The sequence below is a fragment of the Rhinoraja longicauda genome, chromosome 3 (assembly GCF_053455715.1).
Source record: "Rhinoraja longicauda isolate Sanriku21f chromosome 3, sRhiLon1.1, whole genome shotgun sequence".
NCBI classification, from domain to species: Eukaryota; Metazoa; Chordata; class Chondrichthyes; order Rajiformes; family Arhynchobatidae; genus Rhinoraja; species Rhinoraja longicauda.
Window position 1 is genome coordinate 5,814,131 of NC_135955.1, and position 17,468 is coordinate 5,831,598.

General features: G+C 45.6%; 1 protein-coding gene across 3 annotated transcripts in view; it reads right to left on the minus strand.

The window, feature by feature from the left end:
- Window positions 1-17,468, minus strand: part of LOC144611932 (glycine receptor subunit alpha-3-like) — a 161,710-nt gene that overhangs the window by 33,023 nt on the left and 111,219 nt on the right. For all 3 annotated transcript variants that reach the window (XM_078431284.1, XM_078431275.1, XM_078431293.1), the window contains one exon: window positions 7,621-7,835. In XM_078431284.1, coding sequence (XP_078287410.1) covers window positions 7,621-7,835 — 215 coding nt within the window. The remainder of the gene's footprint in view (window positions 1-7,620; window positions 7,836-17,468) is intronic.

A 17,468-nucleotide genomic window follows, 5' to 3' on the forward strand; every position in this document is an offset into this window, starting at 1 on the left:
ACATCTCAGAGTTCTTCTCTCCTTTCCAATTCCTGATCCTTGAAGCAAAGGCTTTGAACAAAAGTATAGTTATCATTGAATTCTCCAATTTTAGATAACTTCTTAACCATCTGCCATTCCCATCTTCCCCGATGTAACCCCTGCCTTTTCCCCACCCCCCCGCCCCTTGTTCTCCACATAGACACATCTATTTCTCCCCTCGCCCTCTCAATTCAACCTGCATTCCTTCCTCTAGCTTCACAATTCACAACCCTTTAAGCCTTTTGTCTCACACCTCCTCCATGTTCATCTCTGGCCTTTGTCCGTCCAATCGGCCTATCAAATAGTTCATAAGTTCATCAGTGATAGGAGCAGAATGAGACAATTCAAGTCTACTCCGCCATTCAATCATGGCTGATCTATCTTTTCCTCCTACCTCCATTCTCCTGCCTTCTTCCCATAACCCCTGACACCCGCACTAATCGAGAATCTGTCTATCTTTGCCTTAAAAATATCCATTGACTTGGCCTCCACAGCCACCTGTGGCAATGAATTTCACAGATTCACCACACTCTGACTAAAGAAAGACCTCAGGTCTGGTCTTTCCCACTGAGTTACTCCAGCATTTTGTATGTACCTCTGGTCCCAGACTCTCCCACTAGTGGAAACATCCTAGACTCTCCACATCCACTCTCTCCAAGCCTTTCACTATTTGATGTTTCAATGAGGTCCCCCATCACCCTTCCAAACTCCAGCGAGTACAGGCCCAGTGCTGTCAAACGCTCATCATATGTTAACTCACCCATTCCTGGGATTCTTCTCGTAAACCTTCTCCAGACTCTCACCAGCGCCAGTCCATCCTTCCTCAGAACCGGGGCACCTTCTCGAGCCTCAGCATTGCATCCCTGTTTTTGTATTCTAGTCCTCTCTAAAATAAATGCTGACATTGCATTTGCCTTCCTTACTACCGGTTGGACTTGCAAATTAACTGCACCAGCACTCCCAAGTCCCTTTGCAACTCTGATTTCTGAATTAGCTCCCCATTTGGGAAAAATAGTCTACGCCTTTATTCCTACTTCCAAAACGCATGACTCCACATTTTGCTCCACTATATTCCATCTGCCACTTCCCTGCCTGCTCTCCCAACCTGTCCAAGTCCTTCTGCAGAGTCCCTCTTTCTCTACACTATCTGCCTCTCCACCTATTTTCGTATCAACCGCCAACTAGGCCACAAAGCCTTCAATCCCCTCGTCCAAATCATTAACATACAACGTGAAGGGGAGTGGCCCCAGCACTGAGCCCTGCGGAACTCCGCTAGACAACCAGAAAAGGCCTCCTTAATTGCCACACGTTGCCTTCTGCCATTCGGCCAACCTGCTATCCATGCTAGTATCTGCCCTTTGATACCATGGGCTCTCATCTTCATTACAATGCTCATGTGTGGCACCTTATCAAAGGCTTTCTGAAAATCTAGGTATACAACATCTACTGACTCTCCTTTGTCAGTCCTGCTATTTACTTCCTTAAAGAATTCCAACAGATTCGTCAGGCAAGACCTCCCCTTCACAAAACCATGGCCTATTTTACCATGAACTTCCAAATAAACTCCATAACCTCAAATCTTTATAATAATGGACTCTAAAATCTTACCGATCATGGGTTCAGGTGATATATTCACCTTTAGGCCTTACAGTTTCCCAAGCACCTTCGTCCTCCTCATCTGTCTCAACCTTGTCCTGCTCCTCCTCCTTCCAGTCTTCTTTCTCCCCCCCCCACCCCGTACAGTCTGAAGAAGGGTCACGACCCAAAACATCACCTATCCATGTTCTCCAGAGATGCTGCCTGACCCGCTGAGTTACTCCAGCACCCCAGCTTTTTTCCCATGAGTGGTAGTTCTACTCAATAACCAAAGTCTCTTTTTTGCTCTGGTTTATTTTCACCCACATGTTTAGACTGTAATGTTGTATCCTTATTGTTTTGATGTGGTTATGCTTTATTCTTAATTGTTAACTGTATGTTTGTGTTGTCATTTGTGAGCGGGGCACCAAGGCACATTCCTTGTATATGCACATACTTGGCCAATAAACTTATTCATTCATTCATTCATTCATTCATTCATTCTGTGAAACGTCACCGATCCATGTTCTCCAGGGATGCTGCCTGACCCGTTGAGTTACTCCAGCACTCTGTGAAACGTCACCTATCCATGTTCTCCAGAGATGCTGCCTGACCCGCTGAGTTACTCCAGCACTATGTGTCTTCTACAGTTTTCCTCAACGCTTTCTTCAAATTGGCATTGGACAACCCTGTGTGTGGGACAGTGGTGCAGCAGCAGAATTGTTGCCACGCAGCGCCAGAGGCCCGGGTTCGAGCCTGACTACGGGTGCTGTCTGTATGGAGTTTGTACCTTTTCTCTGTGACCACTCCGTCTTTCTCCGGGCGCTCTGATTTAATAGAAACATAGAAAATAGGTGCAGGAGGAGGCCATTTGGCCCTTCGAGCCAGCACCGCCATTCATTGTGATCATGGCTGATCATCCACAATCAGTAACCCGTGCCTGCCTTCTCCCCATATCCCTTGATTCCACTAGCCCCTAGAGCTCTATCTAACTCTCTTTTAAATTCATCCAGTGAATTGACCTCCACTGTCCTCTGTGGCAGAGAATTCCACAAATTCACAACTCTCTGGGTGAAAAGGTTTCTTCTCACCTCAGTTTTAAATGGCCTCCCCTTTATTTTTAGACTGTGTGGCCCCTGGTTCTGGACTCCCCCAACATTGGGAACATTTTTCCTGCATCTAGCTTGTCCAGTCCTTTTATAGTTTTATACAATTCTATAAAATCCCCTCTCATCGTTCTAACCTCCAGTGAATATAAGCCCAGTCTTTCCAATCTTTCCTCATATGACAGTCCCTCCATCCCAGGGATTAACCTGTTGAACCTACGCTGCACTGCCTCAATAGGAAGGACATCCTTCCTCAAATTAGGAGACCAAAACTGCACACAATACTCCAGATGTGGTCTCACCAGGGCCCTGTACAACTGCAGAAGGACTTCAAAGGCGTGCAGTTTTGTAGGTTAATTGGTTTCTGTAAATTGCCCTGAGTGTTTCGGATGGAACAAGTGTACCCTGTGATCGCTGGTCGGCGCGGACTCAATGAGCAGAAGGGGCTATTTCCATGCTGTATCTCGAAACTAAACTAAACTAAACTATTTGATTACTTTCCACACTATCTGAAGCACTTAAGTGCTCGATGTACGTACATACCCTTTGTCTTTTTGGAGCTCTACTAGTGATTCCTTCCTCACTATCTCACCATTCGTGTTCAGAAATGAATACTCCACGCAAATTAGTCGAGAAATAATTACGTGTGTGGGATATTGTCAGGATGTCTAATGAACGTGGATTGATTTTTTTGACCCTACGACACCAGACACACAAAAAAATCCATTTATCTCTGGAACTATCTAACGTCACGTTCAAAAATAAACTATTTATGCAATTATAATTCATGAAAGGAGCAACAACAGGGCTACGGTGGAGAAAAAAAATCAAAGACAAGCTCTCCGTTAAAAATCCAGTCGAAGCACAATAGACCCCAGAGACCCCTGTTTGTGTTGAAAGGTTAATTTAGATTTAGATCTATTATTAAGGGGTTGGACACGTTAGAGGCAGGAAACATGTTCCCAATGTTAGAGGAGTCCAGAACAAGGGGCCACAGTTTAAGAGTAAAGGGTAGGCCATTTAGAACGGAGATGAGGAAAAACTTTTTCAGTCAGAGAGTTGTAAATCTGTGGAATTCTCTGCCTCAGAAGGCAGTGGAGGCCAATTCTCTGAATGCATTCAAGAGAGAGCTTGATAGAGCTCTTAAGGATAGTGGAGTCAGGGGTATGGGTAGAAGGCAGGAACGGGGTACTGATTGAGAATGATCAGCCATGATTACATTGAATGGCGGTGCTGGCTCGAAGGGCCGAATGGCCTCCTCCTGCACCTATTGTCTATTGTCTATTGTCTATTGTCTATATCACGAGATCAGACCCAATTGTCAATCCCGTAATCCCCAAGGGTTATTACATATTGAAATCAGGATCATAAGTGATAGGAGCAGAATTAGGCCATTCGGCCCTTCAAGTCTACCCCGCCATTCAATCATGGCTGATCTATCTCTCCCTCCTCACCCCATTCTCCTGCCTTCTCCCCTATCACCCCTGACACCCGTACCAATCAAGAATCTATCTATCTCTGCCTTAAAAACATCCATCGACTTCACCTCCACAGCCTTCTGAGAGAAGTTTGAGAGAGCATTCGGAACAAGTTATTGAAGCAAATTTTTTATACTACGTAATTGCTAAAACATAGAACGTACACCTATCTACCAAAACATTATGACCTGACGAGCCAAAACATTATGACCACCTGCCTAATATGCTGTTGGTCCACCATGTGCAGCCCCATACGCAGCAGGGTGCGATGCACTGTGTATTGTGACACATTCCTCCCGTGACCACCATTAACATTTTCTGTGACTTGTGCCACAGTCGACCTTCTGTCGGTTCGGACCAGACGGGATAGCCTTCGTTGCCCTCGCGCATCGATGAGCCTTGGGCGCCCAACACCCTGTCTGTCGCCGGTTTGTGGTTTGTCCCTCCTCGGACCACTGTCGGTAGGTACTCACCACTGCTGACCAGGAGCATCCCACAAGCCTTGCCGTTTCAGAGATGCTCTGACCCAGTCGTCTGGCCATAACAATTTGGCCCCTTGTCAAAGTCGCTCAGGTCTTTACTCCTGCCCATTTCTCCTGCATCCAACACATCAACTTCAAGAACTGACTGTTCACTTGCTGCCTAATATATCCCACCCCTTGACAGGTGCCATTGTAACGAGATGATCAATGTTGTTCACTTCGCCTGTCAGTGGTCATAATGTTTTGGCTAATCGGTGTGGAACAGAACAGGCCCTTTGACCCACAATGTCTGTGCCCAACATGATGTCAACTTCAACTGATGTCTTATGCCTGCATGTGTTTCATGGCCTTCCAGTCCCTGCACATACAGATGCTTTTTTAAAAGCATCTTAAATGCCAACACCATCACCCCTTGCACCTAATTGCGTTCCAGGCAACTAGCTCTTTGCAAGAAACTAGAATGGTAAGTGTCCTATGTTTGTCTGTACAATTTAATAAATGAAAAGCATTTGACGGTTCTGGGCCTGTACTTACAGAAGCTCAGAAAGATGAGGGGGGATCTCATTGAAATCTACCAAATAATGAAACGGCTAGAGTGGTCACGGTGGCGCAGCGGTAGAGTTGCTGCCTTACAGCGAATGCAGCGCCGGAGACCCGGGTTCCATCCCGACTACGGGCGCTGTCTGTGCGGAGTTTGTACGTTCTCCCCGTGACCTGCGTGGGTTTTCTCCGAGATCTTCGGTTTCCTCCCACACTCCAAAGATGTACAGGTTTGTAGATTAATTGGCTGGGCAAATGTAAAAAATGTCCCTGGTGGGTGTAGGATGGTGTTAATGTGCGGGGAACGCTGGTTGGCGCGGACCCGGTGGGCCGAAGGGCCTGTTTCCGCGCTGTATCTCTAAACTGGATCGAGTGAATGTGGAGAGGATGTTTCCAGTGGTGGGAGAGACTGGAACCAAAGGGCACAGCCACAGAATAAAAGGACGTACCTTTTAGGATGGAGATGAGAAGGGGGTGGTGAATCTGTGGAATTCATTCCCACAAATGGCTGTGGAGGCCAACTCATTGGGTATTTTTAAAGGAGAGATTGGAAGGATTAGTCGTGGCGTCGTGGGTTACGGGGAAAGAGCAGGAGAATGGGTTTGAGAGGGAAATAGATCGGCCATGATGGAATGGCACAGCAGACAAGGCCTAATTCTGCTCCTGTCTTATGGTCTGATGGTCCAATTCTCCAGGACTGAGATTTCCAGACATTCACATCACCCTCTGCAAGAAGAAATCCCTCCGCACCCCCATTTTAAATCACCCCCCCCCCCCCCCCTTATCTTCTAATTACCACCCCTGGATGTTTGCTCTGGTGCACTCGAGGCTGAGGGGAAGTATGGAAAATTAGACCGATAATTTCCAGGGTGGAAATGTGAGAGACTGGAGGACGAGGCTTTAAGGTGAGAGAGGAGCGTTGCCTATCCTTCAATGAACAGTACAATGGCGAATTCTCTCTTCAAATGGAGCGAAAATAACTCGGTGCTGATCAATGAAAAGAATTGTTGAAAAACAGCTCACTCATGGAAAGTGCAATTAAGCAATGCAATATAGATAGAGAGATAGAGAGATAGAGAGGTAGACTGATAGAGAGATAGAGAGATAGAGAGACAGGGAGATGAAGAGATAAAGAGATAAAGAGTTAAAGAGATATAGAGATATAGAGATATAGAGATATGAAGATATAGAGATAAAGAGACAAAGTGATAAAGAGATAGAGAGATAGAGAGATAGAGAGATAGAGATAGAGAGATAGAGAGATAAAGAGATAGAGAGATAGAGAGAGAGATAAAGAAATATAGAGATAGAGATAGAGATAGAGAGATAGAGAGATAGAGAGATAGAGATAGAGAGATAGAGAGATAGAGAGATAGAGAGATAGAGAGATAGAGAGATAGAGAGATAGAGAGATAGAGAGATAGAGAGATAGAGAGATAGAGAGATAGAGAGATAGAGAGATAGAGAGGTAGAGAGATAGAGAGATAGAGAGATAGAGAGATAGAGATAGAAATAGAGAGATAGAGAGATAGAGAGATAGAGAGATAGAGAGATAGAGAGATAGAGAGATAGAGATAGAGATAGAGAGATAGATAGAGAGATAGAGATAGAGATAGAGAGATAGAGAGATAGAGAGATAGAGAGATAGAGAGATAGAGATAGAGATAGATAGGGATAGAGAGATAGAGAGATAGAGAGATAGAGAGATAGAGAGATAAAGAGATAGAGAGATAAAGAGATAGAGAGATGGAGATAGAGAGATAGAGAGGTAGAGAGATAGAGAGATAGAGAGATAGAGAGATAGAGAGATAGCGAGATAGAGAGATAAAGAGATAGAGAGATAAAGAGATAGAGAGATAAAGAGATAGAGATGGAGATAGAGAGATAGAGAGATAAAGAGATAGAGAGATAGAGAGATAGAGAGATAAAGAGATAGAGAGATGGAGATAGAGAGATAGAGAGATAGAGAGATAGAGAGATAGAGAGATAGAGAGATAGAGAGATAGAGAGATAGAGAGATAGAGAGATAGAGAGATAGAGAGATAAAGAGATAGAGAGATGGAGATAGAGAGATAGAGAGATAGAGAGATAGAGAGATAGAGAGATAGAGAGATAGAGAGATAGAGAGATAGAGAGATAGAGAGATAGAGAGATAGAGATAAAGAGATATAGAGATAAAGAGATAAAGAGATAAAGAGATAGAGAGATAGGGAGAGAGGGAGAGAGGGAGAGAGGGAGAGAGGGAGATAGGGAGAGAGGGAGAGAGAGAGAGAGAGAGAGATAGATAGATAGATAGATAGATAGATAGATAGATAGATAGATAGATAGATAGATAGATAGATAGATAGATAGATAGATAGATAGATATTGTATTCTTTGCGGTTTGTCACTAGTTGTGAAGGTATCACAGTCTCCTACCTTTGGGAGTGAAGCTCGTGATCCAGAGCTCTGTGTGGTCATGGTTAACACTGTTGTTATGCCCAATGCCACTCTTGCAGGGGCAGCATCCATGTTGATCCAAAACGACACCCAAGAGAGGATCACAATCAGAAGACTGGGAATGTACATCTGAATCAGATAATAACCCATCTGTCTCTCCAGGTGGAATCGCACTTCAATACACGTGAATTTTCCTGCAAGAGTTAAACGAGGGACACAACAAAAAAAAAGATGGTGCGTGTTAGACCTCGTGTGTGTGGTCGTTCAACTGTTTGAAGTAAGTTGGCAGGTTAAAGCAGAGAGTGAGAGTCAAGTGTTTTATTGTCTTTTGTCCTAAAATAGAACAATTACATTCTTACTTACAGCAGCATAACAGATCAGCCAAAACATTATGACCACTGACAGGCGAAGTGAATAACATTGATTATCTTGTTACAATGGCACCTGTCAAGGGGTGGGATATATTAGACAGCAAGTGAACAGTCAGTTCTTGAAGTTGATGTGTTGGATGCAGGAGAAATGGGCAGGAGTAAAGACCTGAGCGACTTTGACAAGGGCCAAATTGTTATGGCCAGACGACTGGGTCAGAGCATCTCTGAAACGGCAAGGCTTGTGGGGTGCTCCCGGTCAGCAGTGGTGAGTACCTACCGACAGTGGTCCGAGGAGGGACAAACCACAAAACGGCGACAGGGTGTTTGGCGCCCAAGGCTCATCGATGCGCGAGGGCAACGAAGGCTATCCCGTCTGGTCCGAACCGACAGAAGGTCGACTGTGGCACAAGTCACAGAAAATGTTAATGGTGGTCACGGGAGGAATGTGTCACAATACACAGTGCATCGCACCCTGCTGCGTATGGGGCTGCACACGGAGGACCAACAGCATATTAGGCAGGTGGGCATAATGTTTTGGCTCATCGGGTCATAATGTTTTGGCTGATCGGTGTATAAAGTCATAGAGTCATAGTGTGGAAACAGGCCCTTCAGCCCAACTTGCCCACACCGGCCAACATGTCTCAGCTACACTTGTCCCACCTGCCCGAATTTGGCCCATGCCTCTCCAAACCTGTCCAAACCTGTCTTATCCGTGAACCTGTGACACTGTCTCTTAATCATTGCGATAGTACCTGCCTCAACTACCTCCTCTGGCAGCTCGTTCCATACACCCACCACCCTTGGTGTGAAAAGGTAACCCCCCCAGACTCCTATAAAATCTTTCCCGCTTCATCCCCCCCACATTCCAAAGATACGCAGGTTTGTACGTTTATCGGCTTGGTTAACCAAGACCCACCTGCCAGCGTTTGGACTGTATCCCTCCAAACCTGTCCTATCCAGGCACCTGTCTAACTGTTTCTATGGGTACACATCGTACTCAGTGGACACCATAGTAAACAACAAAAGGAAGTTCAATATATCAAATCAAACAAACACCAAACAGCAAAGACAATGAAAATGTCCTCGGAAACCCTGGGTGCGATCAAGGCAGTTTTGTAATTCGGAGTTTATTTGGAGCATGTCGTGTTTGATAGATTGATACTTGCTGGGAAGAAACTGCTCCTGAACCTGGACGTTGCAGTTTTCAGGCTCATGGACCTTCTCCCCAATGGCAGGGGTGGATTGTGAGCGTGGCTATGGTGGTGTGGGACTCTGATCATGCTGCCTGTCTTTGTGAGGCAGCAACTCCTGCAGATCCCTTCGACGGTGATACAATACAACACAACACAACACAACACAATACAACACAACACAACACAACACAACACAACACAACACAACACAATACAACACAACACAACACAACACAATACAACACAACACAACACAACACAACACAACACAACACAACACAATACAACACAACACAACACAACACAACACAACACAACACAACACAACACAATACAACACAACACAACACAACACAATACAACACAACACAACACAACACAACACAACACAACACAATACAACACAACACAACACAACACAACACAACACAACACAATACAATACAATACAATACAATACAATACAATACAATACAATACAACACAACACAACACAACACAACACAACACAACACAACACAACACAATACAACACAACACAACACAACACAACACAACACAACACAACACAACACAACACAATACAACACAACACAACACAACACAACACAATACAACACAACACAACACAACACAACACAATACAACACAACACAACACAACACAACACAACACAACACAACACAATACAACACAACACAACACAATACAATACAATACAATACAACACAACACAACACAATACAATACAATACAATACAATACAATACAATATATCTTTATTGTCATTGTACAGGGGCACAACGAGATTGGGAATGCGCCTCCCATACGATGCAATAAATTAATTAGCTAATCAGTATAAATGTAAACAACCCAATGAAACAAATTAGAAACAGTTTTAAAACAGAATAAAGTGCAAGTAGATCTGTGCCGGTTCACTGTGCGATGTGACCATCCGGCTCAGCAGGACCGGTTCATAGCAGCTATGGCCCTGGGGATGAAGCTGTTCCTGAGTCTGGAGGTGCGGGCGTAGAAGGCCTTGTATCGTCTGCCCGATGGTAGAAGTTCGAACAGACTGTTGCAGGGGTGTGAGGAGTCTTTGTGGATGCTGGTGGCTTTTCTGAGGCATCGTGTGTTGTAGATGCCCTCCAAGGCTGGTAGCTGTGTTCCGATGGTCCTCTGAGCTCTATGGACTACCCGCTGAAGAGCTCTCCTCTCTGCCTCCATGCAGCTGAGATACCACACAGGGATGCCATGTGTTAGGATGCTCTCTATGGTGCAGCGGTAGAAGGTCGTCAGCAGCTGTTGGGGCAGACCAGACTATTTTCCTTTGAACCAGTCCACGTGCGACTGTACCAAGATGTAATTAGATGGTATCAGAGTTATGGTAGGGGGGCGAAATGTGTGAGAAGGAACTGCAGATGCTGGTTTAAACCGAAGATCGACACAGAAAGCTGGAGTAACTCAGCGGGTCACGCTGCATCTCTGGAGAAAAGGAACAGGTGACGGGTGACGTTTTGGGTTGAGAGCCTTCTCCTGACCGAGAGTCAGGGGGAAAGGGGAACAAGAGATATAGACGAAGCAGGGAGACATAGAACAAAAGAACGAAAGACATGCAAAAGGCAATGATGATAAAGGAAACAGGCCATTGTTGGGTAGCTGGGTGCTGGGTGTTAGATGAGAATGAGTACAGACAATGCATTAGACCCAACACGGCGACTTTAAAGCTGGTACGACTTGGGTGGGGGAGAGATGGAGAGAGAGGGGGGATGGAAGGGTAGGTAACTTGAAGGTTGAGACATCAATATTCATACCACTGGGCTGGAAGTTGCCAGTGAAATACGAGGTGCTGTTCCTCCAATTTGCGCTGGGCCTCACTTTGACAGTGGAGGAGGCCCAGGACAGAGAGGTCGGTGTGGGAATGGGAAGGGGAGTTAAAGTGCTCAGCCACCAGGAGATCAGGTAGGTCCAGGCGGAGTGAGTGAAGGCGTTCAGCGAAACAATTGCCCAGACTACGTTTACAGTTCAGGTTAAGGCAGGTCGAGTTTATTGTCATATAAATATGTTGAGGTACAGGTAACAATGGAAAGCTCGCTTGCATCAACATTAAAGGTATATACGGAATACACAGTAATGTAAATTATATATCCCCAAAAAAATGCATTAGCAGCGAGGACTTTGAAAATAGCGTCAAAACCTGGCAACTCGTTATCGGTCTCGGTAAGCTCTTTCTATATACTTTGTACTTAATCGAGGATTGTGCTTATGTTACTGAACTAGATGCAAAAAATAATAATTTCACTGTTCCTTGGTAGAAGTGATAATAAAGGATCATTGAACATTGAAAAGATATTGCAAAAAACTAGCCATTAGTGCAAAATTTTCAAAAAAACAAAAACACCATCATAGTACACTGATGAAATATTTTAATTTTTTATCAGACTGATGCGAGAAAGATTATGTAAGAAGGAACTGCAGATGATGGTTTACACCAAAGATAGACACAAAGTGCTGGAGTAACTCAGCGGGTCAGGCAGCATCTTTGGAGAACACGGATAGGAGACGTTTCACAGAGTGCTGGAGTAACTCAGCGGGTCAGGCAGCATCTGTGGGGAACATGGATAGGTGACGTTTCACAGAGTGCTGGAGTAACTCAGCGGGTCAGGCAGCATCTCTGGAGAACATGGATAGGTGACGTTTCACAGAGTGCTGGAGTAACTCAGCGGGTCAGGCAGCATCTCTGGAGAACATGGATAGGTGACGTTTCGGGTCAAGACCCTTCTTCAGATTGAGCATCAGGGGAGAGGGCTGAATCTGAGGTATGAAAAGGCACAGAACAAATCAAAGCCGGCACCAACAGCCAAAGAGCCCACAATGGTCCATTGTTGGCTTTGGAGGAGGTGATAATGAGGGGATAGGAACAGTAAAACTAGCAGGATGACTAGGGTGGGGAAGGGATGGAGAGAGAGGGAATGTAAGCGTTAGTCCGCCTTAGCCTATGTGATCTCCCTGTTGCCAAACATTTTAACTCCCCCTCCCACTCCCATGCTGACCTTTCTGTCCTGGGCCTCCTCTACTGTCAGAGTTAAGGCCACACACAAATTGGAGGAACAGCACCTCATATTTCGCCTGGGCAGCTTACACCCCAGCGGTATGAATATTAATTTCTCTAATTTCGAGTAACATGTGGCACGGTGGTGCAGCGGTAGAGTTGCTGTCTTACAGCGCCAGAGAACAGGGTTTCGAACCCGACTACGGGTGCTGTCTTTACGGAGTTTGTACGTTCTCCCCGTGACCTGCGTGGGTTTTCTCCGAGATCTTCGGTTTCCTCCCACACTCCAAAGACGTGCAGGTTTGCAAGTTCATTGGCTTGGTATAATTGCAAATTGACCCTAGTGCTTGTAGGATGGTGTTAATGTGCGGGGATCGCTGGTCGGCGCAGACCCGGTGGGCCGAAGGGCCTGTTTCTGCGCTGCATCTCTAAACTAAACTAAACTAACCCTTGCGTAGGAAGGAACTGCAGATGCCGGTTTAAACCGAAGATAGACACAAAAAGCTGGAGTAACTCAGCGGGACAGGCAGCATCTCTTGAGAGGTGGAATGGGTGACGTTTCGGGTCGAGATCCTTCTTCAGACCCGAAGAAGAAGGGTCTCAACCCGAAACGTCGCCCATTCCTTCTCTCCAGAGACGCTGCCTGTCCCGCTGAGTTACTCCAGCACTCTGTGTCCTTGTTACTATGCACCACTACCACGAACATCATGAGCCAGGTTCACGGGAGAAAAATGAAAAGAGAGAAAAAAATTCTACGATGAGAAAATTATTCTTTTTACTTGTTGCTATCTGATCTGTCCAAAGAAAGCTCTGCACGGTGGCGCAGCGGTAGAGTTGCTGCCTTACAGCGAATGCAGCGCCGGAGACCCGGGTTCCATCCCGACCACGGGCGCCGTCTGTACGGAGTTTGTACCTTCTCCCCGTGACCTGCGTGGGTTTTCTCCGAGATCTTCGGTTTCCTCCCACACTCCAAAGACGTGCAGGTTTGTCGGGTTAATTGGCTTGGTAAACGTAAAAAAATCATCCCCAGTGTGTGTAGGATAGTGTTAGTGTGCGGGGATCGCTGGTCGGCACGGACCCGGTGGGCCGAAGGGCCTGTTTCCGCGCTGTATCTCTAAACTGAACTGAAAATCAGCAGACGGAGACTGGCTGAAAAAGAGACAGTTTTCATTGTCAATGTTTTCTTGATGGAGACCGTGTATATTTTACTAATGAGCTTCTTAAACAACCCACAATGGGCACTGCAATGCCATGGAGGCTTGGTCTACTGGCAGTTAAAATGAAATGTGAAATGCTGGATTTATTGGTGACAGTCTCATGCATTATTCAGCACCTCGCAGTACACAAGGTTATTGCTGGTACTTGCTGCCTGTAATGGTGCACACTTGAAATTATTCTCCATACATTCGAACCCACCGAGGAATTAACGGAGTGCATGTTTACTGATTTAAAGTGTGTGTATCCGTGAACTTGATTTGAGCGGAGCACGCTAGCAGTAAGATGTTTCCCTTGATCTTTTAAGGTGCAGGACAGGGCCTTTTAAATGACATACAGCAGTTTTCTCCAGCTCTCCGTTCAGCAAATAAACACGCTCCAAACGCTCTGGGGAACTGCACTCAGGAGGCAGGGTGGCGCAGCGGTCGAGCTGCTGCCTGACAGCTCCAGAGACCCAGGTTCGATCCTGACCTCGGCTGCTGTCTGCACGGAGTTTGTACATTCTCCCAGGCACCTGGGCTTCGTCCGGGTGCTCCGGTTTCCCTCTGCACTCCAAAGACGTACAGGTTTGTCGCCTAATTGGCTTCCGTAAATCAGTAATTGTAAAATTGTCCCTAGTTTGTAGGATAGTGCTAGTGTACGGGGTGATGGCAGTTAAAATGAAATATGAATCTGCGAAGAGGATGTTCGGAGGTTGCAGGGTGACCTGGACCGGTTGAGTGGGTGGGCAGATGCATGGTAGATGCAGTATAATATAGATAAATGTGAGGTTATCCACTTTGGCGGCAAAAAGAAGGACGCAGATTATTATCTCAATGGTGTCAGGTTAGGTAAGGGGGAGGTGCAGCGAGACCTGGGTGTCCTTGTGCACCAGTCACTGAATGTAAGCGTGCAGGTACAGCAGGCAGTGAAGAAAGCTAATGGAATGTTGGCCTTCATAACGAGAGGATTTAAGTATAGGAGCAAGGAGGTCCTTCTGCAGTTGTATGGGGCCCTGCTAAGACCACATCTGGAGTATTGTTTACAGTTTTGGTCTCCTAATTTGAGGAAGGACGTCCTTGTAATTGATCAGCCATGATCACAATGAATGGCGGTGCTGGCTCGACGGGCCGAATGGCCTCTTCCCGCACCTGTTTTCTATGTCTTCTATGTTTCTATGATCACTGGTCGGCGAAAGGCCTGTTTCCGCACTGTATTAGTACGGCTGTCAACGGTTATGGTAGGAGGCAGGAGAATGGAGTTGGGAGGGAGAGATAGATCTTGTATCTTGTCTTGTTGTCATCACCTCCGAAGAGTCCGCCAGGGACTACACTGGAAGTTGGCGACAGTGGTCTGGTCTAGCGGGCCTGGATGAAGGTCTTGAAGGTTGCATAGGTGGGCAATGTCAACAGAGGATTCCAGAGGGAAATTGCTTCAGGTAAAAAAGACTGGATGTAAGGAGTAGATGTGCGTTGTTGAACTACATGTTGCCTGTTGTGGCTTCTTCTGGAACTTGTTGTTTGCTCTTTGACGTGCAAGTTGGCGTGGAAGTCGATGTCCTTGTTGATGATCTTGTGAAGGATGGTCCATCTGAGCATCGGACGTCTGGTTTGAATGAATGAATGAATGAATGAATGAAAGAAATGAATGAATGAATGAATGAATGAATGAATGAATGAATGAATGAATGAATAAATGAATGAATGAATGAATGAATGAATGAATGAATGAATGAATGAGTGAATGAATGAATGAATGAATGAGTGAATGAATAAATGAGTGAATGAGTGAATGAATGAATAAGTTTATTGGCCAAGTATGTGCACATTCAAGGAATGTGCCTTGGTGCTCCGCTCACAAGTAACAACACAAACATACAGTTAACAATTAAGAATAAAGCATAACCACATCAAAACAATGTGGATACAACATTACAGTCTAAACATCACTCGCGGATAAAAGCTGTTTTGATATCTGGCTGTGGCTGCTTTGACAGTCCGGAGTTGCCTTCCAGAGGGAAGTGCTTCGAAGAGTTTGTGGCCAGGGTGAGAGGGGTCAGAGATGATCTTGCCCGCTCGCTTCCTGGCCCTTGCAGTGTACAGTTCATCAATGGGGGGAAGGTTGCAGCCAACAACCTTCTCGGCTGTGCGAACGAAACCAAAGGTTTCAAGGGAGTCCCAGTTTAAGTCGGTGAGCATTTTGGTTACACTGGATGGTCGTCCGAAGTCTCCGTACACAAACCGGGCTGCTCTTCGGTGAACATTTTGAAGAACATCTTTATTTTTCTTGGCCCCTGGTTTCCGAGCAGTGGAAGCATACTCCAAGTGCGGTTGGACTACTGTTTGGTACATTCTCTTTTAACAGTTTTGGATCAATGGTGGAAGTTTCTCTGGATGAAGTTGAGCATCTCCATGGCTTTGTTTGCAGTATAATGTGACTGCTTATCCCACTTCAGGTTGCTTTGTATCATTTTTGTCTTCAGTGACTTCCTGTACGGTTTCGCCAGGATTAGAATACTTTGCCGATCCTGGTTTACGTGTCCTGCACACCCTCATCACTTTACATTTTAACATATCAAGATCAGCCGTGATTGCATGGCAGAGTAGACTTGATGGGTCAAATGGCCTAATTCTGCTCCTATCACTTATGATCTCTAAACTAAACTAAACTAAACTAAACTAAACTAAACTAAACTAAACTAAACTTAACTTAACTTAACTTAACTTAACTTAACTTAACTAAACTAAACTCCTCTTCCTGTTTGTACTTCATTTAGAACAGAAGAACCAGCACCGCCATTCATTGTGATCATGGCTGATCATCCACAATCAGTAACCCGTGCCTGCCTTCTCCCCATACCCCTTTATTTCACTAGCCCCTAGAGCTCTCTCTAACTCTCTTTGCAATCCATCCAGTGATTTGGCCTCCACTGCCCTCTGTGGCAGAAAATTCCACAAATTTCCAACTCTCTGGGTGAAAACGTTTTTTCTCACCTCAGTTTTAAACGGCCTCCACTTTATTCTTGGACTTTGGCCCCTGGTTCTGTTGTTGTTTAATTCTATAAATAGACTTGCCAAATGAAAATCTATGGGCCAGAGCATCGACCTGCATAGGTGACCCACAACATCAAAATATTTTGGGGGAGTGAGCATTAGTAACAGGAGTGGCTGATTTGAACGATGTTTTTGCCAAAAGCTATCTTTTGCTGATGTATAAGACTTTGGTTGGATCACATTTGGATGACTGTGCATTTCTGCTCACCCCATGACAGGAGGGGTGAGGAGGCTTTGCAGAGGAGGTTTTGTTCAGTTTAGTTTAGGGATACAGCGCGGAAACAGGCCCTTCGGCCCACCGGGTCCACACCGACCAGCGATCCCCGCACACTAATACTATCCTACGCACACACTAGGGACAGCTTACACTGATATCAAGCCAATTAACCTACAAGCCTGTACGTCTTTGGAGTGTGGGAGGAAACCGGGGATATATTGGAGAAAACCCACGCAGGTCACGGGGAGAACGTACAATCTCCGCATTCGCTGTAAGGTAGCAACTCTACCGCTGCGCCACCGTGCCGCCCAGACTGGTGCCTGATGAGAGGGTTTCCCACTACAGGGAGAGCTTGGCTAGACTTGGATTCCCTCGACTGGCGGAGGTTGTGTTGAGACTTGATGGAATTATATAACATTACTATAGAATTACTAAAATATAAGGCCTCTTTGAAACCTCCCGAATAGTGAAAGGCTCGCATGGAGTGGGTGTGGAGGATGTTTCCACTAGTGGGAGAGTCTGGGACAGTAAGTCATAGCCTGAAAATTAAAGGACGTTCCTTTAGGAAGGAGATGAGGAGGAATTTCTTTAGTCAGAGGGTGGTGAATCTGTGGAATTCATTCCACAGAAGGCGGTGGAGGCCGTCAATGGATATTTTTGAGGCAGAGATACATAGATTCTTGATTAGTGAGGTTGTCAGGGGTTATGGGGAGAAGGCAGGAGAATGGGGTTAGGAGGGAGAGATAG